This window comes from Peromyscus californicus, unplaced genomic scaffold (genome assembly GCF_007827085.1).
Source record: "Peromyscus californicus insignis strain IS unplaced genomic scaffold, ASM782708v3 Scaffold_9__1_contigs__length_137607984, whole genome shotgun sequence".
In the NCBI taxonomy this organism is placed as follows: domain Eukaryota; kingdom Metazoa; phylum Chordata; class Mammalia; order Rodentia; family Cricetidae; genus Peromyscus; species Peromyscus californicus.
The window spans coordinates 80907233-80922020 of NW_026294617.1; the positions used below are offsets into that span (position 1 = coordinate 80907233).

General features: G+C 39.1%; 1 protein-coding gene across 1 annotated transcript in view; it reads right to left on the reverse strand.

Moving 5' to 3' along the window:
- The window catches only part of Sycp1 (synaptonemal complex protein 1), a 108314-nt gene extending 94421 nt beyond the window's left edge, over positions 1 to 13893 (reverse strand). Inside the window, exons 1-8 of the mRNA XM_052731488.1 lie at positions 10746 to 13893; positions 10263 to 10397; positions 8732 to 8816; positions 8335 to 8378; positions 7953 to 8009; positions 6286 to 6450; positions 4266 to 4333; positions 2366 to 2439 (exon numbers count right to left, since the gene is read on the reverse strand). Of these exons, the coding sequence (XP_052587448.1) occupies positions 2366 to 2439; positions 4266 to 4333; positions 6286 to 6450; positions 7953 to 8009; positions 8335 to 8378; positions 8732 to 8816; positions 10263 to 10370 (601 nt within the window). The 5' untranslated portion in view covers positions 10371 to 10397; positions 10746 to 13893. The remainder of the gene's footprint in view (positions 1 to 2365; positions 2440 to 4265; positions 4334 to 6285; positions 6451 to 7952; positions 8010 to 8334; positions 8379 to 8731; positions 8817 to 10262; positions 10398 to 10745) is intronic.
- Between the last annotated feature and the right edge of the window lie 895 nt (positions 13894 to 14788).

Below are 14788 nucleotides of genomic sequence, written 5' to 3' on the forward strand. Positions count from 1 at the left end.
AGGACAGAGATGACAGGAATTACCAATACACATAAAAAATAGTAAATGTAATAAAGATTTTAATAAAAAAATAAAGAAAGTTTCAGAAAGAAAGAACAGAATAAAACTGTGAGAAAGTTATAAAAGATGAAATATAGGCATAAGGAAACACTAGAAGAAAGAAACAAAAGTACTATTTCAAACAATAGCAACTAAGAATTTCCCCAAATTAATGTCAGACACTAAACCACCTATCTACGAGATTTGAGAAAAATAAACACCAAAAGAGAAAAAAGGAAAAAAAATACATCTAATTCTATCATTTCAAACTATATGAAACCAAAGATAAAGAAACATAGGGGGAAAATATTAATGAAGAAAAAAATTAGAATTAGAGAATAAAGGCAAATAAACACATTTTAATTTGCAAGGTTCAGGATCAGAAGAATGAGGCCTAAGGATGGTCAGCCTGGACTAAAGAGTGAATCAGAGCTATTAACTCCTATAAGTTGTCCTTTGGCCTCCACAAATGTGCTACAGCACACTTGTTTGTGCACACACATGTGCGCACTCTCTCTCTCTCTCTCTCTCTCTCTCTCTCTCTCTCTCTCTCTCGCGCACACACACACACACACACACACACACACACAAAATAAATGTTATTTAAATTTTTTTAAACTTTCTCTAGACAAAATAAATTTATTGTCAGTAGACAAGCTTCAAAAATGTTGCAAGTTATTTTGAGAGAAGGAAATAATATAGGTAAGAAATTCAAATCTGCATAAAGACGAACACCAAAGAAAGAATACATGAAGGTAAAAATTTTTTAAATTCTTTAGTACTATGATCAAACTCAGAGCCTTAAGTATGGTAGGCAAACACTCCACCACTAAGCTACATTCCCAGTCCTTCACTTTTTTAAGGAAGGTCTCACTACGTAGCTCAGGCTGGCCTTGAACTCAAAATCCTGCCTCTACCTCCCAAGTCCTGCAATTATAGGCAAATGCCACCACGCCAGTCTTGTTATCCTTATTCTTAATCAATCTAACATGCAATCCATGTAAGTTTTACTGAGTCTTGTTATCCTTATTCTTAATCTAACATGCAATCCATGTAAGTTTTACTGAGTGAGTCAGTGAGTGAGGAGTAAGTGAATGTGAATGTGAAGGCTTAGAACATTACTGCATACTGCTGTTGACTTTATAAACATTGTCCATTTGGACTATACTAAATTTATTTTAATTTTTTCTTTGATAATAAATTAACCTAAGCTTATTGCAACTATTTTATTTTATAAACTTTAAATTTTTACAAGAGTCAAAACAAAATACTGTACAGCCAAACAAAAATATTTTCTTTCTTCATGTCATTATATAAATACTTTGTTTCTTGGTCTTTTGAAACAGACTCTCACTACATAGCCCAGGTTGGCCTCAAACTTGCAATCTTTCAGCCTCAGCTGAAATGCTAGGATTAAAAGCATTTATCACCATGCCTAGTATTTTCTATTTTTTTTTCTTTTACTTTTTAAACTTTCTAGTTAAAAATGAAGATATTTACACACAAATTTATCTGAGGTATACACAGTCTCAAGATAATAAACATCACTGTATTCTATTTCCACATCTTGCTCCACTGGAAGATTTTCAAGAACAGGAACACACATGGAGCTGTCATCTCCTATGATACAATACCTTCTTCTAGAATACCTCTGAAGGATCTGTTTGAGGCTCTTGTAAAGTTAACTTTTTTTTAATGTGGAAATACACTTTTAAATAGACACCTAAAATATGGTCTAGAAAATTTACAAAGCAGCAATATGCTTGATTATCAAGTACTATATAATTAATATATGTGGCATACTTTCATACAACTGGCAGCACTAGAGGCTTGTTTACAGCAGCATTGCTACAAATTATTATACACTACAGTGTTACAAAGGCTCCATTACTAGATGAAATTTTTCAATTTTTCTATATTCTTATGGTACATACCAATGTCCTTTGTATACTCTATTATTGGCTTTAATGTAGTTATAAAATGTATCACTATACCATGCCTACCCCACAGCATTAGATTTCCTATTATGGACATGGATTTGTATCTTATTCTTGATTCAATGCCATGGTAGTTCTGGACAAAATAGGCTAGTCATAAAATCACAATTGAAATGAATATTAACTACAAATATATATTCTTATTGGTATTTATTACCTTTCAAAAACAGAAAACGTAGCTACTTCTTACATTAAAAATAAGGTCTGAGACACATAAAATTCAATGAAATCAAAATTAATTCCAAAAACTGAAAAGGCAACTTTTCCTATCTCCACCATTAAATGAGTAATAAATTGATACAACCACATAAAATAAGAAAGATACCTACATTTATTTGTCTTTTCTGCAGATCTAGCACAGGTTTCCTTAAGCAGATTACACAAATGTCTTGTAGCATTATTCCTGAAAAAAAAAAAAAGTTTCCCTAAGTATAATCTGATCTCAAAGCAAAATAATACATGGAAGTTACAGACATATAGTTACAATTTTAGAGAAATTTTTAAAACATTATATTTTATATATACTGTATATCACACAGGAACAATTATATCAAAAAAAAAGTAGAGACTACTATTGTCAAAATCATTTAATAACTGCTTCCCTCTAAGTAACAACTCCTTACCAGTCTCTAGGAAGTTACTATTACAATTAATACCCTCTCAGAAAAAAGGTTCCAGATTTGTCTAGGAGAAGGCAGGGCTAAACTTTTCATTTACTAATTGCTCCTAAACTGTTCTTGATGCCTGTGCTAGTTCTATTGCTGTGCTACACCGTGACTAAAAGCAACTTGGAAAAGGGTTTGACTTACATGTCCTGATCACAATCACTGAGGGAAATCAGGTCAGGAACCCAAGCAAGAGCAAAGGCAGGAACCATGGAGCAATGCTGATTATTGGCTTGCTCCTCATGGCTTGCTCAGCCTGCTACAGCTCCAAGCATCTGCCAAGAACATCACTGCCCACAGTGGCAAGGCCCTCCCACATCAATAATTAACCAGGACAATGAACCACAGATTTTGCCTACAGTCCAATCTGATGGAGGCAATTCCTCTAACCTTCAAAACCAAAAGTAAGGTAATTTTTTCAGCAACTATCCATTGTGTGAATAAGATCTCTATTTGTATTAATTTAATAATATAAAGAACAATTTCGTTTAGTTTTCCAACATACAGTTTTTCGGTACAAAAAAAAAAAAGGTATTTGAGAGGAAAAAGCAGTTCCAAATTGGGCTGACTCTATTTTACAAGTGTTGCTCCTAGGGCAACAGTGACACAGGAAGATGGACAATATGCAAAGGTAGTTCTAGGTAACAAATTTTTAGGCATCTTTGTTGATTTCAGGAAATGATTCCTCCTGACACCTGACATTTCAGAAAGTGAGAAGTTATTCATCATTAGGCAACTTGCTAAATCTAAAAAGATAGAATGGGTATATCTACTTTTTCCACAGCACTCATGCCATGACCTGATGCTTTGGTCCTGGAGACCTAACAGAGGTGGCAAGGGAATGAAGAAAGGACACATAGACACATATACAGAAAAGCTAGCATCAGATGGACTGCACTCACTCTGATGGAGCAATGTCAACTATGCAACAACTGAGAACCTCATTGAGTTTATTATGTACGACACAAAAGGAGGAGCTAGCTAGTCTTGGTAGGAGGACTCTGAAGGGGAGCAGTCTCAGGTTTTGGGGGGGGGTTGTTTTTGTTTTTTGTTTTCTTTTTGGTTTTTCGAGACAGGGTTTCTCTGTGTAGTTTTAGTGACTGTCCTGGATCTCACTCTGTAGACCAGGCTGGCCTCAAACTCACAGAGATTCACCTGCCTCTGCCTCCCGAGTGCTGGGATTAAAGGCATGTGCCACTGCCACACAGCTGCAGTCTCAGGTTTTGATCATCCAGGACAGGGAAGCTACAGTTATTAGTGTTTGAACACTGATCAACCATTCATAAATACTCTTATTTGCACACAGTCAAGATTCTCTTTCAGAGCAGAGGAAGGTTTTGCCATCTCTCACATTTCACCCTGGGAAGGCTTTGCCACTTCCCAGGGTCTGAGGCTGTGCCCATGACAAACACTACACATTCACTCAGGACTTTATCCACTCCCTCTTGGCTCCCCACACACTCAGGCAGAAATTGTTATGCTACATAACACAAAGAAAGTACTCAACAAATAAAAACTATCTTAATAATAAATTTGGAGGTAAAATCATTAAATTATTACTTACTCCTTTATTAAATCTTTATTTTCTTGAATTTCTTCTTCTAATTTCAAGCTTACTTTCTCATTTTCAAACTAATTTACAAAATAGAAAAAGTTAATCACATTTCACTTAAAAAAATCAGTGAGTATAATCATTAAGCAGATTTTCTATACTAGCATATTATGTAAGTTCTATAAGATTTTCTTTCCACATAAAAGGAAATTTTTGTTACACCTTTTGAATTATCCATAAAAATATGGGTTTCGCCGGGCGGTGGTGGCGCATGCCTTTAATCCCAGCACTCGGGAGGCAGAGGCAGGCGGATCTTTGTGAGTTCGAGGCCAGCCTGGTCTACAGAGCGAGATCCAGGAACGGTGCAAAGCTACACAGAGAAACCCTGTCTCGGAAAAAAAAAAAAAAAATGGGTTTCTTTGGAAGGTGAAATGTTGTGGAGTACTAGTTTGGGATGAGTTAATTTTTTTTTTAATTTATTTTTATTTTTATTTTTAATTCAGTGTTCTGCTTGCATGTATTCCTGTACACCAGAAGAGGGCACCAGGCCTCATTACAGATGGTTGTGAGCCACCATGTGGTTGCTGGGAATTGAACTCAGGACCTCTGGAAGAGCAGTCAGTGCTCTTAACCTCTGAGCCATCTCTCCAGCCCCAAGGGATGTGTTAATTTTTTTATTCTGTGGAACATTTGTTTAATGATGCAAACATGTGTTGCATTCTTTTATGTTACATTTGTTTATGTCGCATTTGTTTAACTCTGTGAAGCTGTGTTACTTTGCCTGTCTAAAACAGCTGATTGTCTAATAAAGAGCTGAACAGTCAATAGCAAGGCAGGAGAAAGGATAGGCAGGCCTGGCAGGCAGAAAGAATAAACAAAGGAGAAAAAGAGAGATCAGGAGGAGGAGCAGGATAAGGAGGAGGACTCCAGAGGCCAGCCACCCAGACACACAGCAAGCCATGGAGTAAGAAGTAAAGAAAGGTATACAAAAATAGAGCAAGGCTTAAAAGGTAGATGGGATAATTTAAGTTTAAAAAAAGCTGGCTAGCAACAAGCCAAGCTAAGGCCAGGCATTCATAAGAAAGAATAAGAAGTCTCTGTGTGTAATTATTTGGGAGCCGGGTGGCAGGTCCCCCAAATAGCAAAGAGCCAAAGAGTAAAAAACAACCAACTACTGTGGAAGCAGGATCAGGAGTTCAAGGGCCAGTTTCAACATATACAGTGAATCTGAGGCCAGACTGAGATACACAAGACTAAACCCTATCTATCTCAAGAAAGGGGAAGGGGAATACAAAATGGCTCAGCCAGTTAGGACATATGCCACCACATCTAGCAATCTTGAGTTCAATCCTCAGAACCTACATGATACAGAGAAGACTAACTCCCACAAGTTGTCCTCTGACCTATACACACATACATTCATACCCTAGTAAATGTAAAAAGGGAAGAAGGAACCTTTCACTCTCATCAGCTTAAAATTTGCTGAATGACCAGTAAAAGCATTCAGTAATATTTAGTACAATATTATCTCTAATAATTTTGAAGTGTATTATCTGCTTCTACTTTGACTTTCTCATTCTATGCTATATCAAAACTAAAGTTTCAAAGTTTTGTGTGTAAATATATTCTGATATATATCACATCAAATTAACATCAACAGGACTTAAAATTTTAAACTCTTTGTAATAAATTAATGTCATTAAATTGGTTATTATCTAAAATAATTATTCCTTTAATCATCTTCATTGAATTTTGTGGAATTTGTGCTGTATTCACTCCTAAAGCTGAACTGCAACTTTTGTTAATGAAATTTCAAAAAACCTTGTTCTCAAAATATCTGCCACATAAAATTAGCCCAATTTGCTTTGAATTAATACTCTATTTCCAACAGTACTGTGCTAATATTTACTGTGTGTCATATTTTTATCTTTTTATTTTATTTTGATTCAAGTACCTGCCATATTTATAATTCAAAACTTCATTATACAAAAAAAAATATTTGTCATATTTATAATTCAAAACTTCATTATACCTGCAGTTCCTGAATGGCTTTTCGCTGGGCTTCAATTATCTTTCTGTTTTCTTGCAACTTATTTTCTTTCTGCTTCAGTTCAGATTCTATGTTCACTTTCCATTTTTTGATCTTTTCAGCCTCCTTATACAGTTTTGAATACAGTCTGCTCATTGGCTCTGAATTCTATTTAAGTGAATTTCCAAAAGTTAATTCTCTAAGATTTTAATATAACCAACTACAGTTACCTACAAGTACATCTGTATTAATGGTGACAAACTGTGCACTCAATTTATACTTAACAGGATTAACTCATAGTATCAAGACAGTATATTCTACTTCACTAAAATTACTGAATAAAGTCAAAGCTGAAAAATGCTAAAGTTAGAAACAATTTAATCAATAAGAGAATCTGACTGGATAAAAGCTCAAATACACCACTCCACAAGAAATATATAAATGTTAACAATTGTCTTAAAGCATTTTGATTAGAGAAATAACTTGAGGATCAAGACTGTAATGTTTAAAATATAATGACAAGAAAAATAGAAAATATAATATGTAATTTTCTTTTAAATTTTTTTAAATTTTTTTTAAGATTTATTTATTATGTATACAGTGTTCTGCCTGCATGTATGTCTGCAGGCGAGAAGAGGGCACCAGATCTCATTACAGATGGTTGCGAGCCACCATGTGGTTGCTGAGAATTGAACTCAGGACCTCTAGAAGAGCAGTCAGTGTTCTTAACCTCTGACCCATCTCTCCAGCCCCATAATATGTAATTTTCAATGAGCCTAAGGTTTTATTTAGATTTCTTGCCTTCTTTTTTTAATCCACATATTAGATATACCAGAGGAATGTGGGTTTATTTTTCATTTTGGAGCTGGAGATCTAACTCGGGGTATCTCAAGTGCTATGTAAATAACACAGCTCTAAAATAAAACTATCCTCAAGCTTCATGTGGCACACACCTTTAATCCCAGCACTTGGGAGGCAGAGCCAGGTGGATCTCTGTGAGTTCAAGGCCAGCCTGGTCTACAGAGCGAGATCCAGGAAAGGCGCAAAGCTACACAGAGAAACCCTGTCTCGGGGAAAAAAAAAAATTACCAATATTTGCTTACTGATAACCTGTTATCAAAATATAAACTGGTTCCAATTTTTATTCTATGACATTATGAAGCTTAGCAATAGACATATAACAGTCATCAGGCCATTTAATTTCCATAAATTTAGAAGATATGCTACAAGAATGATTTTTATAACTAATATCAAAACTATGTCATATCCTACAAACACATTTCTTATACAATCAAGCATCCACACAACAATTTCATTAAAGATTATTTTTGTAAAATGCTGGCCTTCTCACATATTGTATCCATCTCTACTCCTCTAGTCTTAATTTTTTGTTTAAAATTAAATTTCTCCAAAAGAACTGTTGTTTTTATCCAGGAAAATACAAAAGCTTAGCACTTCAAATACTTTAAGAGGAAAAAATATCTGGAATGGGGATGCAACTTTGTGGTAGAGCAGTTGCCTAAAATGCATGAGGCTCTGATTTAGTCCCCAGAACCACAAAAAGAAAAATTTCAAAGAATATATTTTAAAATATTAACCAAATATTAATACTTAAAAAGGTATATTCAAATAATAAATGCAATTTCAATAATAAGAAGGAAATATCTGACCTCAAAATCGGAGTCACTTAGTCCTTCCTGATAGTGGCAACCGCCAGAATTAGCAACCTAAAAGATTAATGTTTCCTATAAGATTATATTTTTAGAGCTATTGATAGTTAAATACACAAGACTATGTTGGCTCCATGAGTAATGGCACTGGCCACAACGATAACCTGATTTGAGCCCTAGCTCTGCAAGTTGTTGTCTGACCTACACACATATACCATGGTATATGCACAGACACACACATACAAATACATACAAGCACATATATGCATAAATAAACATAATAAAAATTAAACTGCACAAGACTACTAATCCCACAACTACCAATTTTTCTTTTTCAAATAATTCAAGGTCTAACAGATTGTATGTACACACTTTCACTAACCTGTTCAAGCACTGGCAAAATACTAAGTTTTTGTAAAGCAGGATCTGAAAAAAAAAACAACTGGTATTAAATACGAGAACTTTTTAAATTATTTTATCTAGTTGAATATCAAGAATATCAATGTAACACTTATATTGTATTTTCAGTAACTGGCAATGTATATAACAAAATGTTTCTATCGAAGTTGATGGGAGCTGGAGAGATGGCTTAGTAGTTAAGAGCACTGACTGCTCTTCCAGAAGACCCAGGTTCAATTCCCAGCACCCATATGGCAGTTAGCAACTGTCTGTAATTCCAAGATCTGACACCCTCACACAGACATACATATAGGCAAAGCAATGCACATAAAATAAAAATAAATTATATAAAAGTTGATATATTGTTTGTCCAAGCCTACCTGTATCAATGTTTTCCCGACTTTTTGAGAGACTGGACACTGTAAATGGAACCCCAAAATCACCTTCCGTACATTTGTTCATAGTCTAGAAATACAAAGAGGTTCCTTAAATATTCTGTTCAATACCACTTTGATACCTAACAATGCAATATCCAACTATATAGTATCCATATCTACTTAAAGAAGCCACTATAATTATAAATCCTTTGATGTATATAGTGTTTAAAATAGCAAATGCTTCTGCTATGCAATCTAAGCAAAATTTTTAATTATGTATTTATTTCTCCTAGTAAGATGTACCTAAGCTACAAATTACATAACAGAAGCTTTGCAGATATTTTGGAATAATATTAGTAATTTTAACAGTTTCCTTCAATCTCTCTTCAACCAAATTGAGATTTATCTTTACTGAATCAAATTTCAATGTCTTGGCTACAGCAGAAATTTTCTGCAGCATGTAAAATTAAAATACTAACTGCACCATCCTCACTTCCATATTCCACTTGAGAAATTTAAAAATAAAATGCTGCTTCACCTGAGAAATCTAGTAATTAGAATTTTACTAATAAATGAATTTCTCCTTACCCTATAGTCTTAATTTTCCTTGGTAAAATTCCTAATTTTCTCGTATTTTTTCCTTATAAATTGCCTCAAATCCTGAGAGACATTTTCTTCGGCCACTGGTTAAGTGTCACGCTGCTGTAAGCAACACTAATGAAACACATTGGGTCACACACACACACACACACACACACACACACACACACACACAAGAAACAAAGTAGAAGGGAGACTAGTAGGAAGAGGAAAGAAATTAGTGGGAGGAGAATAAAAGGGCTTAACGAAAGGTTCTTACATACACTGTTCAATATCACTTTGATATTCAACAGTGCTCATCTACAAATACATTATGCATATCTGCCTAACGCCACTGTAATTATAAATCCTTTGATGTGCATGCAGTGTTTAAATTACACATGCATAAAAATGTCATAACGAAGCCCATTATTACCTACAATTAATATGTTAAGACATTAAAAATAAATGGTTTCAAACCATTTAACCAGAAAGATAATTTAAATCAGCAAATACTATTTATGCAGAGTTTTACAGCAGCAATTCTTTTAGATTTTAAGTATGTGTCTGTTTAGTGCCTGCAAGTCTCCCTAGAGCTGGAAATGCTGGGACCTGTCTGTGCTCTTGGGCGCCGAGCCATTCTGCAGCGCAACAGTGATTCTTTAAATGAATCTTGTCAACACACAGCAAGGCCTGTTAACCCATGGAAGTAAAGCTATTCAAACTCTCGGGAATATCAGCTATTAATATAGGGCACGAAGTGAGAAAGCACGCTTTTCTTATTAGCATTTATTTACTGTGTGTGTGTCTGTGGACTCACGTACGTCTGGGGGTGCGTGCGGGGGACAAAAACAACTCGCGGGATTTGGTTCCCTTGACCACGTGGGTTCCAGGGATGGAACTCTGGTCCCACCGCGCCTTGCCACCCGCCCGCGGGCTGCACGTGCACGCTGACCTTGAAGTAGCTGGAGTCTCCTCCCGCCGTCTGCGGTTTCACGGCCGACACTTGGCTGCTGCTCAGTCTCGGGGGGACGAAGAGCGTGAAGGGCTTCTGCTTCTCCATGGCGTCGTCCGCGTGGGTCTACCCGGCCTGGGGGAGGGTGGAGGGGAAGCGTGCACAAGGCATGGTGAGCAAGGCCGCCGCAGGACGAGCCGGGAACCGCGGTGGGGTCCCGCCTGCCTCCGTGTCGCGCCCCCGGCGCGCGTGGCCTACGGGGCGGGGGGGGGGGGGGGGGGGGGGGGAAGCCCGCAGGGTCCCCGCCAGCTCCCGACTCGGGCCGCCACGCGGCCTCAGGCCCAGCCGGAACCTCGAAGGCCGCCTGGGACAGCCCGAGGCCCAGCGGGCCTCCCTAGGCCTCGAAGCCGCCGCGCGCCGGGCCACGCGGGACGGAGCGGCGCGTGGGGGGTCCCCCGCCCCGGCAGCCCGCCACACCCTCACCGTCCGCGGGCTCCGCGCCGCCTCGCGAGGGAGCGCCTCTCTATGAAAACATGGAATGGAACCGCCGCGAGCTCCTGCCTCAGAACCTCCTGGACGGCGGGGAAGGCCAGCACCGGGCGCCGGGCAGCGCACCGACTGGACCGAGGGGCGTTAACGGCTGATTATAACGGCTGGTCGGACTCCCCAGCTGGCCAGGCTCTCGCGATGCACATCTCGCGAGACTTTCCTTTCCACGGGCCGGGGTTCTGATTCTCCGCCAAGTGTGAATTCTGTGAGCGGCTAGTGTCAGAGGACACTGGGAAAGCTCTCGTGGTGCTCAGTCGAGTGAGCCGGGGAGCTCACAGCCTACGTGTGCCAACAGTCACATTGCCGTTATAATCATTTTAAAGGAGTCATTTCGTTGTTTTTTTTTTAAAAGGATTTGTTACTCTCTGGTTTGTGTGTAAGAGTGCTTTGTGCGTGTGCATGTATGTACGTGTTCCACGTGTTCACCATGTGCGTGCGGTGTCCTGGGCGGCCCTAAGAGGGCGTGGGATCCCTTGGAACTGGAGTTACAGATGATTGTTAGCTGCCATGTGGGTGCTAGGAACCAAACATGGGTCCTTTGCTAGAGCAATAAATTAGGGGGTGGGGGTTAGACTTTACAAAGGAGGATCATGAGGAAATTTTGAGCAGCAAGGCTGACATGATCAGGTTGGGAAGAAAATTCAGGTCTATGGAGTGAGACAGTTTTGAGAGCTTGGACAAGATGCACGGACCTGAATGATCCCATGGGGCAATACATTCAGCAGGTTGAATCGGTGTGTTTTAACTTAAGTAAAAGGGAGAGAAATCAAAGGGGCAGGCTTGGATAGCTAGATAAATCATTATTACAGTGCTGAGACAGATGCAGTGATCCAATTCTCCCTAGGGTACAGGTAGCCTTTCTCTTGGGCTGGCTCCACTTAATGCCTGCAGCTTTCCTCAGCAGATGCCTCACCGTCCTGACATCTCCAACATGCTGGAGTCTCTATAACTTAGGCTTCACCTTCACAGCTTCATACAATGGCCTCTGAGGGCCTTCTTGCCGGTAATCAGACTCTACCACACATTGGCTGGCCTCAGTGGTCAGTACAAGTTTTCATGACCCCCACTCTTGGATCTAGCCTGACTGCAAAATCACCACTTGCCAAGTTCTGTTGCCATCTGGAGACATAGACTGGGCCCTTGGACCACAACTCCAACAGCCTTTATGTATCTTCAAAGCCAAATCTAGGGAAACACTTCTTTAGGAGAATGTTTTCAGGCAGGGATCCCTGCAGAGAACACCTTCAGATATATTCTCGGTTCACTCTCCCCTTTCCAAATGAATTTGGGTTTTTTCCAAGCTAGAGCCTTCAATGGATGAGTCATTGTTCCCAAGGCACCTCTTCTACTGTCCCAGTGAAAAGCAAAAGGCTTCTCCTAAACTGCGGTGATATTTTTAACAATTATACACTCCTGTCTGCAACTTTAAGCTTCATCAAGATCCTTTCCCTCACAAACCTGCACATTTTTCATATCTTTCTGCTCAGTTGCTGAAAACATTGCTAAAAGCAGTAAATATGCCACAGCCCAGTGCATGCTATCTTGAAATAATTTCTACCAAACAAATTAGTCCTTTTTTTTTTTTTTATTTAAACCTCAGTTTCTCAGGATATAGGAATAGTGTGGCCAGATTTTTGCCAGAATGTAACAGAAGTGGTCTTTAACCCAATTTCTGATAGAGTCTCTGTTTCCCTCTGAAACTTCCTGAGCCTGGACTTCACTGCCCACACTGTTGGAGCTGTGGTCTTTCACACTTCAGCACTGCTTAGGGCAGTCTAGGGTTTCTCTAGCCAACAACTCCACATGTTTCCAAATTCCTCCCACAAGCTCCTTGCAAAGGCTTACTAACCACAAGGTCAAATTTGTTGTAGATTTGTTGTTTGTATATCCCACTTCTCAGAACCAGTTTTCATCTCTTGTTCTTGTGATAAAATAGCAATAGCAGCTTTGGTTCACAGCCCCTCATGGTGAGAAAGCCTGCGATCAGGGATCAGGAACGTGAGGCAGTGGCTCCTGTGGGTCACATTGTAGCCACAATCTAAAGTCCCTGAGGTACCTTGATGGCTATTTTCAGTTACTTGTTTGCTCTGTTTCTTTTCCTTTTTCCCTTCCTCTTTCCCCAATATTCCCTTGGAATAGCAATGCATTCTATAACTAATGTTCCTGGGGTTAAATGCTTCAATTTATGTCCTACACTACTATGAGTATGCTGTAAAGGTAAGCATGCTGTTTAAACCCACAGGCTTGCATTTAGGAAGCTGAAGAGGATATCATTGTGCATCCACATAGAGACCATTTCATCTGCGTCTGTTCTAAAAGGGAAAGAGATGAAGCTATCTAAAAACATTGCTTTCCAAAGCATTTCAGCTTTGCCTTCTCAGTTTTACATTAATTTTGATAAATTCACCAAGCCTGATGGTTTCATCAAAGAGTTAGGTCTCCCATTAGCATTTTTTCAGACTTTCCTTTAAAAATTCAGCTATTGAAGTCAAGCTGCACTGGGTACTCTCAGGGTATTTGTATGTATGACAGTACAGAGTATTAAAATGTGTTCCTTTGTCTTCAGCTGATATTTTCTTTGGTGGAATAAATTTAGCAGTATAAATTAAAGGAAATCTTGAGTGAACGTGGATTATTGGCAGGAGTACAGCCATGTCAAGGACCAATGTCTCTGACCCATGATAATAGCAAAGCCTTCTTCTGGCCCATGTGTGGATATTGACCTTGTGTGTGAAAACTATCACCGCAGCTTCCTCCTCCAGGATGACTACAACTTGAGATTGTCTGGCTACAGAGACCTTCAACCAAGACTAGCTAACCTGACTCCTTATTCAATGCGCAATAAAGGTGCTAAGTTTCTCAGTTGTTGTAGAGTTGGTGCCCTCCGTCAGAGGCCCACTTGTGGTGGTTTGAATGAGCATGGCCCCAACTCTCTCCTATATTTGACTGCTTGGTCCCTACTTGGTGGACCATTTGAGGATTAGGTGTGGCCTTGTTGGAGGGGGTTTGTCACTGGGGATGGGCTTTGAGATTTCCAAAGCCTATATCAGGTCCCGTCAGCCCCCCTCTTATCTCACCTGCCTCCAACTTGCAGACGAGAATGTAAGCTCTCAGCTACTGCTCTAGTGCCATGCCTATTTGCCTGGTGCCGTGCTCCTTACCATAATCATTATGGACTCATTCTTTGAAATTGTAAGAAAGCCCCCAATTAAATGCTTTCTTTCATAAGTTGCCTTGGTCATGATGTCTCTTCGCAATAATAGAAAAGTAACTTAGACACCAACCAGTCCCAGCTTTTCTGTACTGTGTCTGTCACTTCTTCATTCACTCATCATCCCAGGCAGGCTTCCAGAACCAAGCCATGCAGGATACAGATGGGATGAGATGGTTTCCGGGATAAAGACTCTTGTGTCTAAACCTGACAATCCATGGAACACACATAGAGATGGAAGGAGAGAACACACTCCACAGAGCTGTCCTCTGATGTCCACAGATGTGTTTGGCATATACACACGTGCATGCGCACACGCACACGCACACACATGCACACATGGCTTTTTTAATTAAAAAAAGAAAGGGAAAAACAACAACTGTTAGCAAGAATTGTGAAGGGAAAGGAATCTTTATACACTGTTGAGAAGAAGTAGTCACTGTGGAAATCACTATATCATTTCCTTCAAATCTAAATATAGACCTACTGTGTAATCCATCTGGGAATAAACTTGAATCAAGAGCCACATAAAATCACAACACCTACAGTCGTTTACTACAGCACTATTCACAGTGCCCAACATAGGAAATCAAAGTAGGTGCCATCAATGGATGGATGGATAAATAAGATGTGATATATACAGATATACATGCATAATTCAGTCCTTAAGAGAAACGAAACTATGTCCTTTGCAGAAAAATAGATGGATGTCTTCATGTCAAGGGAAATAAACCAGACTCAGACTAGACTCAGGTGTTTTCTTGCA